Here is a 22,243-nt window from a genome sequence, read left to right as displayed (position 1 = left end):
AAAAAAAAAAAAGAGCAAAATAAAAGAGCCATGTGAAGAAACAGAGATGGTCCCCGTGGAGAAGGGAAGGGAAGGGACCTGGGGAAGAAGGAAGGGGGAAGTGGAGGATCTAGGGAGTCAGCCCGTGTCTGACCCAAGCTGAACGGGATCCCTGTGTCTCAGGAAAGCGATGGAGGAAAGGAGAAATAAATAGAGAAGAACACAACGGAGAAGACAGGGTGAAAGTCTCCCTCACCTGAAGAGGTGAGGCTGTCACAGGACCAGGCCGCCCAGGCACCCGCCTGCCAAGGCTTCCCTGTGACTGGTGGCTTGGACAGGAAGCCAGGAGCTAGGCTCCGCCCATCAGGCAGCCAGGCCGAAGGTGAAGGAGACCCACTGAGCCCCAGGAGGCAGCCTCTGAGGAGGGAGGGAGGGGCAGAGGCTTTGCCCTCACTGCTGGGTCGCTGGAACAGTGTCGTGACTGCTCTTTGGCCACACGAAACTTAGCTCACACAGTTGCAAACTCTGCAAATACAGAGTGGAACTTCTGTGCTTAGCCACCAGGAAAAAGTAAGGTGAGGCTCCCGGTGCAGTCTAGGGAGCCTAGCGTTTCCTGGGGGAGTGGGAGGTGTCTGTGTGAGCAGTCTGAAAAGGGCAGCCTCCCCATGGGGGGCAGACCCCAAGAGAGGGGCATGGACTCGCTTTCACCCAATGGGGACATCGGCTCCTGGCCTTGGAAATCAGAGCTCCTGGCGCCTGGGCTGCCTGGGTTTGTGAGTCTTCAGGTCCAGTACGACTTACACCACCCAGTCCCTGCTTCCCCGGCGGGTAGGCCCCACACCCGGACCTGGTGCCGTAAGCCTGAGAGCCCATTTCCACCATATCCTCAGATCCAGTAGAAGTGGGCTACGTGTGCTTCCCATTGGTTCTGTTTCTCCAAAAATCCCAGCCACCTGGGGTTGAACAGCACTTTTGTGGCAATCAGTGGTTACTCCTGAGAAGGGAACTGTGGGAGAGGTTTATAGGTGCTGATACCTAAGACTATGCTTAATCTTCAAAGAAATGAAAGACCTGAATAAAAATCAAACAAGGCACAATGTTAAGGGTGTCTAGGTAGTGGATAGATGCGGAGACATTGGTTATAGCACTCTTTTCTACTTACTTGACCTTTCTCCTTACTAGAAGCATTTTCCAATAGAAGAGAGAGAGAGAGGGAGACTAGACACTCTTCCAGAAATCAAACACCAGCAGTCTCTACTTAAGGCAGACAGGAATCAACAAGGCAGCATCTGTAAGTGTTAAATTCTCTGATGGAAAGAAAAAAAACACAGAGGAAAGCCACAAAGAATGAGCCAGAAAATCGTATATTTTTATGAGGTGAACAAAGAGAGAATATCACTGAGGTGGCATTTGTTCTAACATGTGAATGATGAAGAGGCATCGTTCGGAAAACAGCCAGGGTAATCCATGAGGATCCACCAGAAGATGCAAAGGCCCTGCGGCCTCTTAATGCTCTGAGAGCAAAGAGCAGCCAGTCTGGGAGACGCAGCAAGACCAGTGGGGACAGAGGGGCCTGGAAGGGGTCCTGGGGAACAGACCCAGCTGGAAGTGTGGATTGCATCAGAAATGTAGTGAGTGGCCAGTGGAAGGAGGGAAGGAGAGGCCAGAGGGAGGGAAGAAGACGATCTGGTGTGTTATTAAACTGTCATCGCTTAAGTTGTGCACTGCTGAAAGAACAATGCAGCACAGAGAAGGAAAATGGGGACCCTTGGTAGGAGGTTAGAGCAGGAAATTTAAGCAAGAGATAATGTTGGCGTGAAAGGGAATCTTGTCATTGCAGGGCACACTGCAGAGGAAATGGTAACAGTGTCCTGCCAGGCAGAAGAGGCCAGGTACCGAACAGAGAGACGGCGCATGCTGCAACTGCCCCAGAGGTGATGCTGTCTACGTGGCAGAGCACTGGGAGAGGTATTGCAGGTGAGGTACGATTCTGAGTGGCCGTGTTGTCCTCTCCAGGTGCTTCTGTCTGTAGTTTCCTGTTCTTTCACTGACCATTGCTCTCTCTGGTGAACCATGATGCGCTCCTCGAATCTGCCCCCTCACTGATGTGTTAGAGAACTTCTACTGCCCTCTGGCCCTAACTCTGGACTTGGCCCATGATAAACATCTGATTCTCAGTCCTAGGGACGAAGCAATGGTAGGGGTTCTTTGCGGAATACTAAATTTGAGAAGTCTACTACTTTGCATGGCCTCCCAATGTGGTCCGGGCCAGAGTGGCTCAAACCACAACAGTTAGTGACCTCATTGTGCTGAAGTCTCCAAGTCCAAGGCCCAAGGCTGAGGTGTCAGCTGTCTGGGTTCTGCCAAGCCCCCTCTTGGCCACGTCTCCCTTGGTCTTCTCTGTTGTGTGTTCACACCCTAACTTCTTCCTCTCGTAAGAACACCCATCATACTGGACCAGGGCCTCCCCGATGGCCCCATTTTAACTCAGCTGTCTCTGTAAAGAACCTGTCTCCAAATGCACATTCTGAGGCAACATAGGTTAACTCTTCAGTACACAAATGTGGGGACTGTAGTGCCCATCACAGCTTGGATGTGGATATTTAGGAGTCTTTTCCATGTCAAAGAGAATGAGCTCACTCTAGGAGAGCACGCAGCACGGAACCGATTGATGGCAGAGGCACTGGGAATGAGCATGAGACAGATGGAGATGCTGTGGCCCACAAGGCAGCAGGGCAGTGGAGGCCAACATGGCACAGGACACCCTTTCCCACACACCCTTAGTGCACATCCTTCAGGGACAACTCCAGCTTTATCAGCCTGCGCGTGCAGCTGCTGTCTTTGGTGTCTGTGTGTCTGCCACCTGGGGCTGGGGGCTCTGTAGGGAAGACCTGGTCTGGTATTTGTCTATGTCACCTTGAAGCCCACCATGGCTCTGGTGCCTAGCAGGTGCCAAAGTGGCTTTTTAATAAATGAACTAATGCTGTTTGGTGTTAAACAGAATTAAATAGGAACCCAGCAGCTGACATTTGAAAATGTCGCTGCTACTGACTCAGTCACCTGTTGGCGAAGGGGCACGTTTTCAGTGGCTTTCACATCTGTCAGACCTGTCATGCTGTCTCTAATGAGCTGCTCATTACGAACAGAGGCTAGACTCGGGTATTTTGTACAGGTGGATTATTATGTCTGGAACTTAATATCATTCTGTCCTGGATACTCACTTCAGGGTCAGCAGAAATGTCACCATCCTTACCTCCAGTCCTGTTCAGTCTCGTGGCTCAGAAGGAGGGTCAGACCTACCACACTCTGGTTTCTGAAGCTGTACATGGGGTCTGTTGGATTTTGACTTTATAAGTATTTTCCAAATATTTTAATATGCAATAGGTATTACTTAATATTTTAGTCTTCTTATCATGGTCACATTCTACTTGACATGTGAGTTTCCGAAGATTAAGGATGATGTATATATTAGACCGTAGGCTTATACACAAAATTGTATACAATTTTAATGGTAATTACATACACAGACAAGGTACTACATCTTTCAGGACCTCCATCAAAGCCAAACTGGAATTTTATTGGAGAGTAAGAGGGTTATAACATTCATTTCAGCAATGTCTCATATCCCCAGCCTATGAAGCCTTTCCACAGCCATCAGCTCAGCTCGGAAGGCCAAGCTCTGAGTCTGTCTGGTACCATTGCTATCATCTGATAAAACTCAGACCTAAGAGATGATGTAAGAAGATATTGCAAGTTGTCAGGTGGAAAACAAGAACAGGTCCCTTTCCTCAGTTCCAGACACTTGACTAAACAGTTTAATGAAATAAAGCCTGTTCTACAAATAATTAGTGATTCGATTAGATGACCTTTGGGTTGCATCTAATTCTGGGATTCTTTAAGTCCACAGAAAAAATGTTCATTATGCAGACCTTAATATACCAACCACAGTTAGGATGAGCTGGAGGGCTTAGTGGATAATAGTCTATGATTTGAGGCAAAGGAGAACCATAATATCATCCTCTGACTTTAGAAAAATTATGTTTTCTGAATTTCAGTGTCTCTGTCTGTACTTTGGGAATAAAAACCTCAGTAACCAGCTGAGATATACTAAGACCTCGATGAACTATTGGTAAACTAGATTCTATACTTAATGTGTAGTACTTATCATCATCCTATGACATTCTGGAACATGTTTATAATTTGAGAATAATATTCTAAGGATATCAATGAGAAACTGGTCAGGCATCTTCCCCATAGGAAGTTTTTATAAGCATGAGTGATGAGATATACCCAGCCAGTTGATCCTTCATGTTCTAAAAGATAAAACATTTTGAGTTCCTGGAATTAGATTTAAGTATGAGAATATCCAGTCTTATGCTCACCATAAAAACCAATTCTGTAGTGGCAAGGGCTCCCCACAGATTTACTTAAAATATCCTATAGGAGAAAAAGATTCAGAGGGTTCCACTTCTTTATAACCAGAGGAGAAGTAGAATCAAATCTTAAGCCAAAAGGTTTTGATCTTTCCTTACAAAATTCAGTAGAAGTTCTTTCAAGACATGCAATCTGTGTAAATGTTTACCAGTCCTTACTCCTAGTGGAAATGGGTTTCAGGTCTCACATTGGAAAGCTTCCCTCTTGGTTCAGCCACCCCTGGATTTGGTTCCAGCCATTCCTGTATTTGCCTGTGGGGAGAAGGGTTTGCACACCAAAGGTTTGTTTGTGAGTGACAGAAAGTGACAAACCAGTGAAAGGAGACCAAGGCAGCCAACATGAAGCAGATCTGTCATGTGCTCTTCAGAAGGGAAGTTCATTCCCAGGCTCTGAGGATTATGAATAAAGGAGAGCTCTAAGATGCTACTTTTATGATAGATCTAAGGAGTGAATATTAAGTCCCTACTGTCAGCCAAAATATATCTCTCCTATCCATTACTCTCCATAGAACCTCTAACAAAAGAAGGTTATTCTCCATCAGCCTCAAATGTTTCAAGGACTGCACAGGAATCAGTTGCCCGTGGTCGTATAGCTAATGAAACATAAAACTGGGTTCAAATCCTATCGTCCAACTACCTCGGGCCACTGTTTTCCTTTTATTCAGCAAACATCTATAGGAATCCATCTTTTTAAGTTGACTGGGAAGCCACTGGAGAAACCATGGTGAATGAATGAGATCTAGTCCCTGCTTTGGGGGCATTTATAGCCCCCAAAGACAGACGAATAACAGAAAAGGAAGCATAGAAGAGATGCCACCAGCCCAGACATGTCTCATCAGAGGTCCAAAAGCGAGTGTGCTTTCAGAGACACTTAAGACTCCAGATAGACTTGTCAGCATGAAGCCAGGGCTGACCCACAGGGACATTTCCGCATCTTCTCCCATCCCTCCAAGCTGCCAGCCAATGCAGATTTCAGAAGGAGGAGAGAAGAAAAGTGAGCGGGAAGGCAACGAGATGACTGCAAACTGCATTTTAAAACAAAAGCTCAGCCCTCCTCTCAGAGATGCCTGTTCACTTTCAACCTCCCTGTTGGATTTGAAAGGACACTACTGTTTTTTTGTTTGTTTGTTTTATTTTAATGTAATACAAGTAGATATTTAAACAGAAAAATATGAAAACACTTCTATGAAAAGAAAATTTCATAGGATGAGAGACTAACAATGGCAAATGCACTGTGTATTGTGATCTTAAAAGAATATATGCTCAGTTGCTAATCTGTCAACTCATCTAAGAAATGTATAACATTTTTGTTAAGACATTTTAATTATTAACAAAATATTTTTGCTCGAAGGAGAGCATAGATCTGTGGCACAGGGTCCTGAGATCGGACATTTCAGAATCCATTGCTTTGTACACTCTCCAGCGTGGGCACCAGGAAGACTAATGGGGCTGAAGCTATGCAGCATGAGCGAGCTCACAACTACATCACAAGCAGCTCTTCTCATCTGCAGGTTCCCTCCTGTGCCGTACCTACGCCATCTGCTCACTGACAGCACCGTGAACCATTACTCCTCCTCCCACGTCCCCTTACTTTAGTTGAGATGCTAGGTGAATCACCGCTCCTTTATCCTTTAGCAAAGCTTGACTGGCACCTATTATGAGAGAGGCCACACACCACAGGCTGGAGATGTCATGAGGAAGAGCAGAAGGGACCCATCTTCTCCCGGCTGCTCCTCTAGACCAGCAGCTTCAGTGGTGGGCCCAAGAGATGAGTCCAGTGTCCAGCTCTGCCCTTACTCCTGAGTCCTGCTTGGGCAGTTGAAAGGAGCCTCCCAAAGAAGAATACAGCTAAAGCTAAGGCCAAGAGCAGCCGTACTTTTAGCAGCTGGACACCAAGTCCTCTCTGGGAAGGGTTCAGCACAGACATGGCTGTGTCGCTGCCTCAGTGCCAATTCAGAAGTCCTCCAAGGAAGTGTTAAGGTGAGAGGGCAATGTCAGATAGCGACACCATGGTGGACTAGAGGTCTGCAGGACAGTGACTTGGTGGAACAGACCCCTATACCTCCCCAACTCTCATGCACCATCTTCTGCTGTCTCTTTCAGATGCCAAGGCTGAAAAGAAGACCCTGACCTCAGGACGTGCTTCTACCTAAACACAGTTGTCTTCAGAAAGCAAGAGAGTGGCTACCTGTCCAGACTGCCCGGGTTTAGAGACGCCTAGAGCATTTCTGGGGGCCTCATCCTCAACTGTGGTCTGGGCCTCCTTTCCAGACCCTCTCCCCAGGGCCAGAGTTTCTCAGGTACAGTCAGAGTGACCCTCTGGACCTACGAGGGTGACAGCTTGATTTACCGAAAGTCCAAAAGCAGTATAAATAGGGCAGGAGATTTTTTATCTACAGAAAAGTACGCAAGTTGGAGAAACTAATGAATACAGATGCTGCAACTCTGGGGAAAGTTTCTGCCGCACAAGGGCCCTGGGTAAGAGTAGAAATTATCAGGGAGCAGATCAAGTTACCATCTCAAGCATGGGATGTGCCATTTAGCACTGAGATGTTCTCTTGCTGCTTTGCAACTGTGCTCACAGCAGTAGGGCTCTGACTTAGGAATGGACTCATTTCTGCCATCACTGGCATTTCTTTTGCAGGGGAGCGCGGTGAGGTGCAGGGCTCCGTGTGCTCTGCGTGCTCAGCATCACCCGCCAGCGAGCCGGGAGCCTGGGCAGCTGGCGACAATACCTCGTTTGACTCTCGCCTGCTGGCAGCCACCTGCAGGGAGGTAAATCTCCTGGGAAGAAACTAAAAGTCTCAATTGGAATTGCAGTTTTAAAGTCTTACATCTCAGAGCTCCACGTGCTCAGAAGAAATAAAACAGCCTTGCTGCCAACAGCTGACTTCTGATTTCGGACACCAGTTTCTATTCTTAATATTTCTTCCAGACATATAACTTCTGGAATTAGAATGGTACCTAGAATGGGACTGGCTTTTTACTTCCTTGAATGCTGAAATCCCAAACTGGCTTCTGTCCCTGAAGGTTATGAGTCAGGGATAAAGCTCAAGACCAGCACCCCCTTTACGTGATGTTTGTCCATGTCCTCAAGGCCCCAAATCACAGGTGTGCTTGGTCTAGACCATTGTAGACTTATCACTGCATCTTGAGCCCTTCGGGAGGTGTGCCCTTGATCCATGTTACCCACAGCCTAGCTCATGAAAAGATATCTCCTTCAGGACCCTCACTGGGGCCTCCCACCCTTGCCTTACCTTGGAAATTGAGACTGCAGCTCACTTAAAGGTCAAAAACCTGGAGGAAAGCCTTGTGACAGTCCTGCTAAACTGCTGATTGGCTTCCTCTAAAATGCCACAGCCACCGCCAGGGCCACCTCTGCCTTCTCCAAGCAACAGAGCCCTGGGTCCACACAGTGACTCATGCTTGGGGTGGGTGCAGGGGCACCTGAGCCCTGCAGACTAAACAACTGGGGTCTTCTCTAATGCACTCCACTGAGCAGAGCCTCTGCCAGGAGAAGGGAAAAGCACACCAGGGCTCATAAGCACCCTCTAAAGAACTGGGATTAGCCTTGGGTATGATTTTGATGTTGGGAAATGGGGCTGTCCAGGTCCTTCAGCTGCCTGTTTTTGTTTTAATTTGTTAGTACATAATGACCACATTGGGGACGGTGCAGGTATGCAACACACCCTAGCTCCTTTAAGTTCCCTTCCTATCCCCTTTCCTCCACCTCTTGGTCCCCTTCCCAGTTGCAGAAGGTCCGTCTCCTTGTTTCCTACTATCTTTTATTTTCCTGTTTAATTTTTTTATGCTTTGAGTTTCAAATTTTGCCAGTTAAACCTCAGAGAGAGGACTGAGGTCTAGAGTATATAAAGAACTTTAAATCCCCCTAAATAAAAGACTCAATGAAAAGATGGGCAATTTAAATGAAAAGACACTTCTCAGAAAAAGAAGTATAAATGTCCAATACATACATGAGAATATGTTCAATATCTCTGGCCATTAGAAAAATGCGAAATAAAACAGCACTGAGATGCTATCTTCCTCCAAAAAGAATGGGCACCATGGAGAGGTCCAGCTTCACCTCCCAGGGCCTCTCAGTCTCCTTATGATGCTCTTGATCACCATGCTGGAGCAATACATGTTCCCCGACCCATCAGAACACTCTGGTGTCAAGATAAGCTCCTGAAGCAGGAGTCTGGTGGATCGGGTTACCTTAAAGGTTAAAGGTTCTGTATAAAATAAAGATGTGGTCCTTTTACCCATATTTCATATGTGCAAGGTAGACGAACAAACAATTCACTAAATAAATGCAAACAAACAAGTGCAACAACCCCAACCTCATTTGCAATTCAGAAAGGAAGAAACAATTACGATTGTTTTGACTAGCAAATGGTCACACACACAAAGTTGTGAGACGATGGTAACAAACAACCTCATACACACTCCTGGAAATTTACATAGAAAACCTTAAAAGAACATAGGTGTGCATGGATGTGCAGACATGTGTATATACATATTATATGAGGGATGCTCAGAGTACACTGAATATATAAATTTTAAAAAATAACTGCATTGCTATTAATTACCCTAAGGGCAGGTAGCCGGGGTGAAATATAAGAGACTGAAAGAGGGCTGCTGTAGTCATTCTGCTTGTTGCTTGCTGCTGCTGCTGCTGCTGCTGCTGTTTCTTAACTATTTTGCTGCTTTGTTGCCTTCTGCCCACCATGAACTGTTTCCTCCTCTATGACATCCCTTGGCCATTCTGCCTTGGAGCCAGCCGACTATGAACTGAAACCTCTATAAACTGTGAACTAAGTAAACCTCTTCTCTTTTACCTTTGGGTGTCAGGTATTTTGCCTCAGCAATGAGAAAAAGTAACCAAGACACTTAGATTTCTCTTTCTTGGAACAATGAAGCTATTCCCATGGAGGGATTCAAAATACAGTATGCACCAGAATCACATGAAGGGCTTCTTCATTGAAATACACTCTGAGGCTCACCTCAAATTTCTGATTTAGTAGCTTGAGGGTGAAGCAGTCATTTACATTGCATTGCTAGTTTCCAGCTGCTGCCACACTGTGGTTTATGGTCAGATGCCTCCAAAAGTCTGTGAGCTCACAGATGGGGTTGTGAGGACTCTATAGCTGACATGATGTTCAGAGCTGGGGCCAGGGAAGGTGACCCAAAGGTTGTATCTCTCTCCCTTGCTTCTCTCTCTGCCTCCTGCTTTTCCTCTGCCATGCCATCCTGTCATGGAACAGCCAACAATAAACTGAAAAGTGAGCCTAAATAAAACTGTCCTTCTTTTAGTTGTGGTATTTTGTCCCAGCAGCAAGGAAAGTGACTAAGATGTGCCGGTACTGCTGGGCCAGGGAGCACAGTTTGAAAGCCATTGGTTTTCCCATCAATATTCAGTCTAACTTAGACAGTAAAGACCAGGAATATGCAGCTAAAGTTCATAAGCCAAATTGGGTCCTTTGCCAGTTTTTATAAATAAAGTTTTATTGGAACTTCGGAACACAGCCACACTCATGTATCATGTGTAGCTGATTCCTCACTAATTTGGCAGAAGGAAATTATGATGGAGACCAGATGGACCCACTGAGCCCAAAATATTTACTTCAGCCTCTTTACAGAAAAGTTGACTAACTCCTGATATAGACCACAATGCAGTTATTTTGTTATGTAATTATGTAATTCTGAGACTACAGAGCATTGATCTAATTGAGTATATGCATTCACAATTCTCTACTTCTACCAGTCCACTTTCCACTTGGCATCATGCATACAACAGCATTCCAGCTTTTGATTAAGAAAAATGAGTGTTATATACTGAAGGTGCTCAATTCTGTGTCATACACATATATACTGTGAGCTACTCAATACAAATTCAACTGATTAATATATCCATCATCTCAAAGGACTAGCTTTTATTTTGTGTGTGGTAAGAATAGTTAAGATCTGCTTTCTTGGAAAATTTCAGGCCCTGAACAGACTAATTTTAACTCTGGTCTCCATGCTAGGTCATTAGTTACCCATACTTGATTCAGTCAATAGTTGAAAGTTCGTACCTTTTCCCCAATGTCTCCTCACTTTCCATACCGTCCCTCATGATTCCTGGTAGGCCTCAGTTCTCTGTTCTGTGGGTTTGAGTGTTTTTCAGACTCAACATTTAAATGAGATCGTGCAATATTTGTCCTTCTGTGCTGGACTCATTTCACTTAGTGTAGCATTCTTCAGTTTCAACAAGGCCATCACAAGGGCAGGATTTCCTTCTTTGCCAGGAGTGCTCTGCTGTCTGTACCTATTCGATCAGCAACAGACACATCTGATTGCTTGCTTATCTTGGCTACTGTGAATAGTGCTGCAGAGAACATAGGGAGCAGTTAGATGTCTCTTTGATGCAGCAATCCCATCACTATTATGACCTATGGGAGATGTTTGATACCCATTCCAAGACTCCATGTGGAGAACCAAATTGATCCTCAGGAGACAGTAAGAATTTTCAAAGAACTTCTTGTAAGTTGGGGTCCTGTCAAGTGTGTGTGTGTGTGTGTGTGTGTGTGTGTGTGTGTGTATGGAGAGAGAAAGAGAGAGAGAAGTGTGCAGAGATGCTGTGTACCTCTTACTTTCCTCTCAACCTTTGGCTCAAATTACAGATGAAACTGGGGTATTACATCTTTTATCTTTCTGGGGTCAGCCTATTTTATTAAAATTTAGCTGCTCATCATCTTCCAAAATAGTACCTCTGCCTGTGATGCAGCTCTTCCTACACACTTCAAAAGCCTTATGACCCATCTTTTAAAAATTCTTAACTATGCCAACCCACACAAAAGCACTGCCTTTAAAAAACCAAAAACTATTCTTTCAGTCTTGTGCCTTTTTAAATAGTAGGGACAGGAGAGATGTCACATCAAAAGGAATCACTCAGAGGTAGAAAGTGATCAGCTGAGACTGCTTTTATTAGAATATTGGAAAAAAAATTGCTGGTCTGAAAATGGAAGAAAGACTGATGTTGAATAAAAACATTGCCCTGACAAAAGCAGGATATTTTTTTTTTCCTTTTCATTTTTTGTCTACAAAAATCTTACTTCAAAAAAATCCTACCTGATACTTTGAGGTCTAAATAAGAAGATTCTCTACTAAGTGAAAGCTGGTTCTTGTTTCAACAGTGAAAGCCTTTTAGAGATCACCCAGAATTTTGACCCCTGGGAGGAGCATAAAGCTAGCCCAGGAGGTCGGTCAGCTGGCATTGACCTCAGCCACCCCGGAAAGCCACAGTCTCTGCACAGCTGTCACCTGCGCAGATCCCAGGTGTGCCCTGTGTAGATCCTCACTCCACGCCGTCTCCAGGCCCCCGCTTCCCTCCTCTCCAGACCTTCCTCAGCCTTATACCCCGTTCTGCTCTCTCGCCACCCTACCCATAGCAGAGCCCCAAAGCCCCTTTTCCCAGTTCCCCCGGAGAGTCTGGAGGCCCCTTCTTTGGGTGTCCCCAAAAGGCTGCTTCCTGTGCCTGCCACCTGTCCCCCAGTTGCCCACTGTGCAGCATTGGCCCTCCATCCTCTCAGCCCTGCTCTCCTCTGCAGGGCACTACCGAGGAGCCGGGACATGCAAACTGCAGTTCTCCCTGAGGATACCGGGCCAGAACTGCTAAGATGGGAAGGAAGGGTGCTGGCTTCCCTATGGAGGGAGAGAACGTTCCTCTCACGCACTCCCACCACACTCGGTCACACGGGCCCGGAAGGAGACCATCCATCCTCTTCCTGGAGTGACTGAGACCCGGGACAAGAGTGCTCACACCTTTCCGTGACAGGAAGAAACTGGCCGTGTTTCCTCCCCGGGGATCTACGTCTGCTCACTTGAGACACCTTTCCCCACGGGCTCATTGTACCTACAGGCTTCTTTCCGAGTGATTGCCCAGATGCACCTCCGCGAATGTCCTTTCTTAAGACAAGAGTTCGCTGTTTGCAACCTCTCTCCTCCCTCCGGAGCACGTGACAAACACTGGGCAGGTAAACGCAATACCGACTGGAAGAGCTCTTTTATTAGTCTCTCAGCAAGACTCACCGAAAGTCACCTGAACCCCTCTCCGCTGTCCCTAATCAATTTTGATCCAGACTCAGGCAGCCCCAGAAGAGATCCAGGAATCTGCTCCCTGCCGTCTCCTTCCAGCTTTGCTTTTCTGCCTTCTGCCCCTGGCCTGCTAGTTTCCCCGCCCTGTGCCAGGGCAAAGTCTCTAGCTTGCTTCCTTGCCCTTCTATAGTGTATCTGGCTTTCTCAGACTCATCGCAGCTGAGCACAGAGGAGCCAAATCAGACACTCTCGTCTCTGTGAGCATAGGGTCAATGTTATGTGAAACCACGGCTTTTCCAGCAGCACTGAAGAAGAAGGAGAACAAAAGAAAAAAGTGGAGACGCAACGAATCTCTCAGGTCATGTCTGTGTCTATCTAGATAAAAAGGTCCTGCGCAAAAGATAAATCAAAATCTCCATATTTTTGCAGAAAAAGAATCTGTAGCTTTAAGACAGCAGTTTCTCCAGTTCTGATTTTCCTCGATCTCCGGGTAAAGCTTCTATCTCAGGCTCATTTCAAGAAACCTGGGTAATCCCAGACTTCCATCCACGCCATGAAAAGCAGTTCTCTCAAGTGTTGGGTGGAAGAAAAGGAGCTCTGTCCTGAGATAATGGCTTCGACTACGTGGATCAGATTCAATCACTAAACAGCGGTGGGGATTCAAAGTAAGAGTGGCTGAACTTAAACAGGGATCATCTTCCCCCTTGTGGAAAACTCTGAAGTTAGGCAGCCTGTACTGGACGAGTAGCTGTGCTCTGAGAAGTGCTGGGTATCTCGGGCCTTCCTGCACCCAGGAAGACATATCCAGGTGACAAGGGACAGACAGAAAAGGGTGGGGAGCAGGGCCAAGTCGCTTGCCACAAGTCTCCTGAAGTCTCTCCCTGCTCCCTGCCATGTGCTACTCATGAGGTTTTGCTCAGAACTTGGTCCCTCCTGGCTTTTATTGAAGGTGAAGTATTTATGCTTCATTCTGGGCAGCCACCTTCCCCCTAAAACTTCTACTTACACGGGAGACTAGAGGGAGAATGGATGGATATAAGGGCATAACATCAGTCCCTGCCACACCGTACTCTTGAAACTGCTATCTTTTTCTACGCTAAAAATAAACTCTGCAGCTGCCTATAATAGAATGCTTTAAATGATACGGTCTTATAAAAAATTGAGCTCTGAGTCTAAAATTCTGCCATTCTCTATAACCACAGACAGGTCACTCAGTGGTTTAATGCTGTATGATCGCATCTTTACAAAGCATGATCAACACTGTGGTGAATGCTGCTGCTGGTGCCATCCAAGGGAAAGAAAGGCTCCTAAAAACACCACGGTGTTTTCTTCATCCATTTTTCTCTAGATCCAACACTATGATTTCTGCTTCTTCCCCAACAGCAAAAAGATCACAGAAAGTGACTTTTGGAATTGATTCAGGATATTGAGGCAGCCACAGCAGCTGGTTAAAAACACTCATGGAAGAGGACTTCCCAATCTCCTTCTGGAAGTGGTAAGAATGAAAGGGTGGGTACATTTGAAGCAACTGAAAGGATTTTGAGGGGGGTTAATGACATTGTGTCTTTCACTGCAATCATTTTTTTAAAAAATTAAACATTCACCATATGTTTTGCTCACATTAAAATTCTTTTTTTTTTTTTTTTGAGACAGGGTCTCACTATGTAGTTGAGACTGACCTGGAGCTCACTGTGCAGCCCAGGCTGGTCTCGAACTCACAGCGATCCTCCTGTCTCAGCCTCCCAAGTGCTGGGATTAAAGGCATATGCCACCATGCCTGGCTCACACTAAAATTCTTTAGCAGTGAGTTTAGCACTTGCATGTTCAGTGAAAGCCCACTCCTCTAGTGCTGAACTTTTGAACAAGCCCCATTATATTAACGATTCACTACTCAGAGTCCTCACCTTTTCCCTCCGCCTTCTTCTGAAGATCCCACTTCTTCAGCCTCCCCCATAGCTTCTCTCTTGTCTGGTGAAGGAATCAAATAGACCTGTTCTAACTTTAAGAAAACCCAGTGTTGATGTTGAATCATGACGATCGTGATAGCTCTCAGTCCCTGGATGTCTCCAACCCCTGGGCCATTTCCATGGCACAAAACAGACCTCTGACTGTTTTCTGAGCTGACTGCATCCCAGGGATACAGGAGTCTCCCTGCTCCCCCTGGAGCTGAGGCTCTGCCAGTCACTCACTGTGACACTGGGCACTTTAATGTACTTCTCTAACTCCTATTCCTTCATTTCTAATGTGTGGTGATTGTCTTTCTTGTTGAGGAGATACAATTCCAGATTCCCCACAACTTGAAGGAGGACAGGTTTATTTGGGTTCACAGTTTGAAGAGGTTTCAGTCCATAGTCTGCTGGCTCCAGAGTAAGGTGGAATGGCAGAGGGCCATCTCAGAAGAGAAACAGTCCATGGCATGGCAGACAGGAAGCAAAGAAAGTCACAGGAGGAGGAGGGAGCTAGGCCCTTCCATGCCACACCCCACTGGGCTTCATCTCCCAGCACCACATGTAGCCATAAACTCACAGTGGACTGAGTTACTGCTGCATATCACCCAGCCATGACACAGTCACCTCCCAAAAGTCTCACCTATGAGTGCATGAGGCCTTGGGGAGATATCTATATAGAAACCATAACATGTAGGCCATAAAGCTTCTGGGAACATTCAAAGGTTTATTGAATGTAAACATTCACCACAATGACTGCACTAAGTCAGTGCTTGGTAAATGTATATGCTTTGTAATATGAGGAAAAGGATTCCTTCTGCAGAAGTCATGCTCGAGCTTAAAGATGTGAAAGCACTGTCAATTATTACTCTAGTGTCTTATGCATGGGCTTGTGTTTGTTAATAAAAAAAAGATGCAGTTTTCATGAGCAGCGAATAAGAAGCACAAAGATGTAAGAGCAACTACCTGGCACCTGCGCGGAGTGTGCTGGATTTCCTGCTGGGCTCACATAGATTATTTTTCTTTTGCCATAGCCCACCTCAATAGCAGTCTACTGCTCGTTACTTACATGCACACATGCTTCTCGGTGCTGTATGCTTTAGTTTCCAGAAGCCTGCGGACCAGCGTCAAAGCAAAATCAAACCCAGAATTATTTATTGAACGCCTGCTCTGTGAAACCTGCACTTGCTATAAAGCCTAGGAAGCATTTTTAGCTTCGCATGTTATCAGTTGGCCGATAACAAGTGTCCTGACTTCGTGCTGCAGCACCACGTGGAATATTTAGAGTGCTCCTGCTGCTCACAAAGGAGCTCCTGTGGGGAGAATTCTCAACCATTTTGCTCTGTCTCACTCTGAAGAAGAAGAGCTAACAGAGGCGAGTGTCTGGTTTTGTTTTGCACTTTCGGTGTCTCATCTGATGAAATAAAGTTCTGTCCCAGGCCCAGTGGATGGGAACAAGTTCAGCCAACCTCCCGACCCTCACTGGAAAACATCAAATACACTATTGCGTCTTCATGTGAGCAACCTCCTCCAACAGCGGGCTGCTGAATTTACTATTTCCACAGCAATGCCAGCCAACCTACCCTTCAGTGTGCAGTACACGTGGGCCAGTCAGTACACAAATCGTAGCTCCTATGGCTTCTGCAAGTTCACTCATTGGCCACTGAGTTCTTTGCCCCCGTTGTCCAAAAGAAATAAGATGGGAGCCATTCTGCGTCTTTTTTAAAAGTTACATTTTAAAGTAAGACAGAAGTATAAAGGAATAGGGAAAGTTTTAAGTCAATAACATGTTTACTTAGCATAACATAGCCTAAATAGTATCTTTTTAAACACAATCAAGACAAGAATTATTGAGATTGTTATTTACTTCTTTATTTTGTCTTTGAAATCCAGGGCATGTTTCCTACCACTAGCTCACCTTAATTTTGTTTTTGTTTGTTTGTTTTGTTTTTTTGAGACAGGGTCTCACTATATAGTTGAGACTGACCTGGAACTCACTGTGTAGCCCAGGCTGGTCTCGAACTCACAGTGATCCTCCTGCCTCAGCCTCCTGAGTGCTGGGATTATAGCTGTGTGCCACCACAACTGGCTGTAGCACACCTTAATTTGTACTGGACACATTTCAAGTACAGAAGAGCCAACTGGACAGTGCAGTCCATACTGTTATTGTTGTGTCCTCTGATGCGCTAAAACCTTATTAAAAGTTGGGCATTTTCTATGGAAATATTACCATATATAGATTACTTATTATGTTATAAATTGAAAAAAATAAATACTCTAATGAATACATAAAACAATTAGAAAGACAAAATATATTAACACTGTAAAATATATTAAAACTTTACAAATATGTCTTTCTTAGGCAGAAGGAAACGAAAGGAAATGGCATCAGGCTGCAGGCAGGGCAGGTACTTTATCAGGATAGGAGCACGGATAAATTCTTATTCTACAGTCAAACATGAAGGAGTTATTTGAAAAAAATCTTTGTAAATAAAAAGGCATAGGCCGTTGAGCACACATACAGAAATCCCCCCACCGTGGAGACACTGGTTAAGCAGCAATCTCAGAAGCCGGCATTTCAGGTGGAGAATGGTGAGAGGGACCACTGGCATAGGCGCTGGGAAGGAGGGAAGCACAAGGAAGACCGTCAGCATCAGACACAGATTCAAGGACTTCCAGAAGAAGGGATGTGCAGTTGGGGTCTAGGAGTTGCTTCCATGGGAAGACGATGAGACCGTGTGAGGCAGAGGGTATGGAATTTTGTTTCCCTCGAGCAGCAGGGGAAAAGCACATGTGATTTGGGGATGTACGGTGAGGCTTTAATCCAGTCCGGAGAATGGAACATGTTTCCCTGAAGAGTGTTCAGCATTTGCTTTGGGGCTGAGTTAACTAATATTAGTGTGTGAAACTCTAAGAGTTTTATTTCCAGAGGGCTAGAAATGAAAGTAAGTGTATCAGTCAGTTTTCAGTTGGGAAAACAGAACTCACTCCTAGTACGTAAAACAGGGAACCTGGGAAATTGGCTAATTCCAGGAGTGTTCGCCCAGGTGTTTGAATAATTGCTGAGATGCCAGGCAGGGGCACTGCAGCACCCAGACAGCAGCAGCAGCAGGAAGATGGGCCTCACAAAACCACAACCCTGGGGACGTGGGGCCCAGAGGCAGAAGCTCAGGACAGAAGGACTTCTTTGCGGGCTGGGACGGTCAGAGGAGCCGTCGGGTGAAGGATGGAGCCGGGTCAGCAGTCACCGCCAGGAGAGGAAGCAGAATGGGAAGGCAACGACGCTGTACTTCCTCCAGTCAACACTAGAAAGCGAAAGCTTCTTAGAGCAGGTGGAGAGCCAGCCTGCAGTGTCCTGTCCCACGCATGCAGAAGGACAGGGCAAGAACAGAGCGTGACCAAAAGCAGACAGGGTGTCCCACCCGCACTCCGTCCCACCCAACCCCCTCACCCACGCCCCCTGCCCTCCTGCCCTGCCTGGTGCTAGAACTCACGCTCCGGCCTCAGCCTTCCCTCCTTCACGCTCTAGAACTCCTCCTCCTCCCACTTCCTGGGCGCTCCAGAAATGCTCCAACAGCACTACCGTTCGTGCTCTACCTGAAACTGTTTGTAAGCCACTTCCCCGTTACCCACGCACTCATTTCACTGAGGGTCTTTGTAAAGAAATTTCCGAAGGAAGTCGAATTTCCCAAGTCGTCTCCCCCGAGTCACTGAAACAAACACCAGGCTGGGTTTTGTTCCCGGGCTCCAGAGGACGCCCAGCGGCGGATACCAGCCTTTCCGCTGCACAGGCAGTGTACTCCCAACTGGGCGGCGCTGTCCCCTCCTCTCTGCGCTGTTCCTCGCCCGGCTGCGGTGACATCACACGGTCTCCACTGCCGCCTCCCCACGGGCCCTTGGCCTCCCTTGGATAAAGGAGAAGCATTCATCACGTCCAGGACCTCCGCACGCTGGAGAGCTTCACGTCTACGTCCTCATTCTCACCTCCCTATCCACTCCCTGCATAACCTCTTCCAGGTTCCCGTCATTGACCCTAAGATTATACCTCTGTCTGTGTCTCTCTCCTAAAGTCCTGATACAGCAACCTCCTTGGATGTGTCAAACACACTGCCCGCTCATCACGTCCATACTGAGTCTGCTTCCGAGGCACAAACAGTCACGGTACAAGCACCTGCTCGAGTCCAGAGGCCGGTCAGCGTCGGAGAGCACGGGCGACCCTTGCAGTGATTACGGAGAATCCACTCCCTCCGGGCACCTTTGAGAGAACCAAGATGCAGAGGCTTGAGCTTATTCGTCTGGAATTGTTTTGCTCAAGCTCACTGCCTCTTCAGCCCTCCACTTCGGCCGATGGCAAGGTTACCCTGCTAGTCACTTGGACTGGAACCTACGAGTCGCCCTTGACTGTTTCTTTCTCTTACATTCTACATGCACCCGTCATAAACCGTGCTGGTTCTCTTTTCGGAGCACGCCCAGGGCTGTGTGATGGCACATCTGCCTTCAGGGCGACCACGTGGGCCTGGACAAACTTTTGCTCACCACGGCTGTTGCGATAGCATCTGAATAGGTCTTCCTGTTTCTACCCTTGCCCCCTGCCGTTTACCCCACTAGTTAGAGGATGTTTGTGGACCCAAACAGGTTCATATCACTCCTCTCCTGATTGCACCTGCCACCTACCTGATTGCACCCAGAGCAAAAAGCAAAGTCCTCATGTTGTCCTTAAGGTCCTGTGAGCTCTCCAATAAATTTTAATTTTTCAGCCCTTGACCTTTTGCTCCATCCGCACTACCTAATAAATATTTGTGAAACAAACCCACCTCATTCTCTAAGGAGCCCCTGTCTCCTGGAGAAAACAGATGTATGTAAATGATTATAAGTAGAAAGCAGTGGTGAAAGCTCTCCTCCACCTCCTGTCCTAAACCCTCATGGGTGAAACACCCTGGGGTGTCAAGGGTGGAGGAATTAGCTGTGTGCAGGGGAAGGCAGCGCATTTCTAGCACAGAGAATATCACATACAGAAATCACGATCTGAAATAATGAACCGGTAACGTATTTAGGAGGTGGCGTGCCAGGAAGAAAGCTCTTTCTAAAGAATCAAAAAATAAGGACTGAGCTGAGAAGAATTTCGTGTCGGAGGAAAAGAAAGAAAGTTCCCAATTTATGTAGGAGTCAGAGAATGAGAAGTTTTGTTTGTCGGTTCCCTCGTTCACAGCTTTAAACCTTCTGGCGGAACCATTTATTAACTGTAATGTTCTGAGGCAACCTCCTCAGCAGGGTCAAAGTGGTACTTAGAAGGATTTGAATTTTCCCAAGTTAAAGATGAAAACAATACCTAGAGGCACATTTAATTTGACAAGGTGAAGGAGTGGGCGTGATCGTGTATCAAGTTTAGTTTGGACAGCATCGTCTCCGATAACACTGTTCTTTCTGATCCACTGCGTTTAGACTACGAACACAAGGTCTGATCTCCCTGTCTGACTAAACACCGCTCCGCTCCAGCAGGTTTCATGTTAACAGCAGTCACGTTAACACCCAGTAAATCCACAAGGTGTTAGCAGCACATGATTTTGTATAAAAGGTGTACTGAGACTCCGCTCAGTCTACAGCTTCCCTTCCCGGTGCAAGACAGCCAACCACAGGTGAGTCTTGATGTTCTGAAGCTACTTTTGAAATTACAGAGTTTCCAGGACCTGCAGAACAAAGTAGACCTTGCTGCCAGCGCTGCCTGGGGAATTTATATTTGTTAGCTGAACTTCTTGAGTATGGTTTATTTACTGTAACAACTGTTAGCAAGCAAGCGACATTATGGACAAATTTCCTGGCTTCTCAAATAATCTTATATTCCACAAATTGTGGATAAAAGCACAAAACATTTACTGAGTGGTAAAAGTGAAGAAATGATTTTTGTTATATGCAATTTTCTTTTGCTTTTATATCAAAACTAGTCATTAAAAATATTAGTGGAAGGGCACATAAAATGATCGTGGTTATTTCCTTCAGAGCAATCACCTTAGTAAAGCAATAATTCTGTAATCTTTTGCTGTTGCTCTGCTGAAATCACTGTATTGCCGTTTGACAAACGAAAAATGAAGGAAGAGGAGGAAGAGGTATATTGTCCCAAGAAACACAAAATAAAGAAGGGACAGACACTCTGAAGACGTATAAGGATGACTTTGGGTTGGGTCGCCTTGCATCATAGCGGTAAGTCTCTGAGTCCTGATTTCTGACAAGCCTTATTTGTTTGCTTTTCAGACCAGGATGAAGACCGCCCAGTTCTGTGTCCTTTTCTGTTGCTGGAGAGCAATGTGCAGCGTGGGCTGCGGGCTGACCAACATCACCATCGCGGTGGAGAGGGAAGAGTGCCGCTTCTGTGTCAGCGTCAACACCACCTGGTGTGCGGGCTACTGCTATTCCCGGGTAGGTCCCCGCAGGAGCTTCCTCTCGGGCAGGGCGATGCTCAGAGGTGCGAAGAGAGCATCAGCCCGCTGCGTGTGCCCCATGCTGCAGCCCGAGCCCCTCTGTCAGTAGCGCCGTGTTGTGGCTGGATGAATGGCCGTGGTGTCAGTTTGGGGCTTGGATTCAATTTCAGGTAAACCTGGGAGAACCGTAGAACGGATCTGATAATGAGTTAACCTAACAGCCGTACATTTCCAAAACTAAATGTTTTTTCCATTTGAAAGTACTAGAATGAATTTTTGGGGGCCTGGGTTAAAAGATTTCATCTTTTAAAACTATGCATCTTTTGAATCTAAGAGCCATGAGAGGTTCACAGCATGTAAGAGAGGAGAATGTCTAAGGGCAGAGGAACATTTAGCATCTTTCCAGAGCCTTCTACATGTGTTGAGTGCTGGTAACTTCACAGTGTAACGTTTTTGTTAAAAACATAGCAAGACAATTTATCTTGCAATTTTTTTCTAAGAAATTAAACTACAGTGTTTACGGTTCTAGCTGTTATTTATACAGCTCACAATGGAGTACTGAAGGTCAACCAAAAATTCTAAGTCATATTTCCCTTTTCATCATTTTTGTATGTGCGAACCTGTACATTTTCAGAAATAACCAGTATTTTGATACAAGCATCGGGATTAGGAAAGAAATGACTTACATTTTTCTGTAAGATTTCCCAAGGAGTAAGCAGTGTGGCATAGCCCATAGGCCACGTAAGGAGCTTTAATGGGGACAGAGATGTGATAGCCCCAGGTTCTGTCCCTGCCTCTCTCTGACCAAGCTGAGCTGAGCCTCAGTGATCTGTGGCCTGATTCTCACCTCCCTCCTCCTCTCAGGATCTGGTGTACAAGGACCCGGCGAGGCCCAACCTCCAGAAAGCATGTACCTTCAAGGAGCTGGTGTATGAGACTGTGAGAGTGCCCGGCTGTGCTCACCACGTGGACTCCCTGTACACCTACCCTGTGGCCACCGAGTGTCACTGTGGCAAGTGTGACAGTGACAGCACCGACTGCACTGTGCGAGGCCTGGGGCCCAGCTACTGCTCCTTCCACGAGGTGGAGTAAAGGACAATGGATGCATCTCATTCCACCTGCCCTGGTCTGCAGGACCCAGATACCCAGAAGTCTGTGTGTGAGCACCGTGCCCAGGTGCTGACCTCGTGAGAGGCGACATCATACCCCAGTGATCCCCGCTGTGGGGAAGGGGCTGCAGGAACTGAGGGTGCTGGGGAGGGCTCATCACCCTTCAGCCCTGTGTCCCTTGCTCTTGGTCCATAAGTTTTATTCAGTCTTAGTTCGCAGATTTGTGGGTTCTTTTCTCATCGGTAATCTTAGGCATCCTCTCAGGCAATCCTTTCCTTTTAAA

General features: G+C 46.4%; 1 protein-coding gene across 1 annotated transcript; it reads left to right on the top strand.

Annotated features, from left to right (window-relative positions):
* The first annotated feature begins 20,689 nt into the window (after positions 1-20,689).
* On the top strand, positions 20,690-21,942 carry Fshb (follicle stimulating hormone subunit beta). The gene is made up of 2 exons (XM_010640433.1): positions 20,690-20,848; positions 21,715-21,942. Exons 1-2 carry the CDS (start codon positions 20,690-20,692, stop codon positions 21,940-21,942), a joined length of 387 nt encoding a protein of 128 aa, XP_010638735.1.
* The last annotated feature ends 301 nt before the right edge of the window (positions 21,943-22,243 follow it).

This window comes from Fukomys damarensis, unplaced genomic scaffold (genome assembly GCF_012274545.1).
Source record: "Fukomys damarensis isolate Sample0158 unplaced genomic scaffold, DMR_v1.0_HiC HiC_scaffold_16, whole genome shotgun sequence".
Lineage (NCBI taxonomy): Eukaryota > Metazoa > Chordata > Mammalia > Rodentia > Bathyergidae > Fukomys > Fukomys damarensis.
This window is presented reverse-complemented; position numbering and strand designations above follow the sequence as displayed.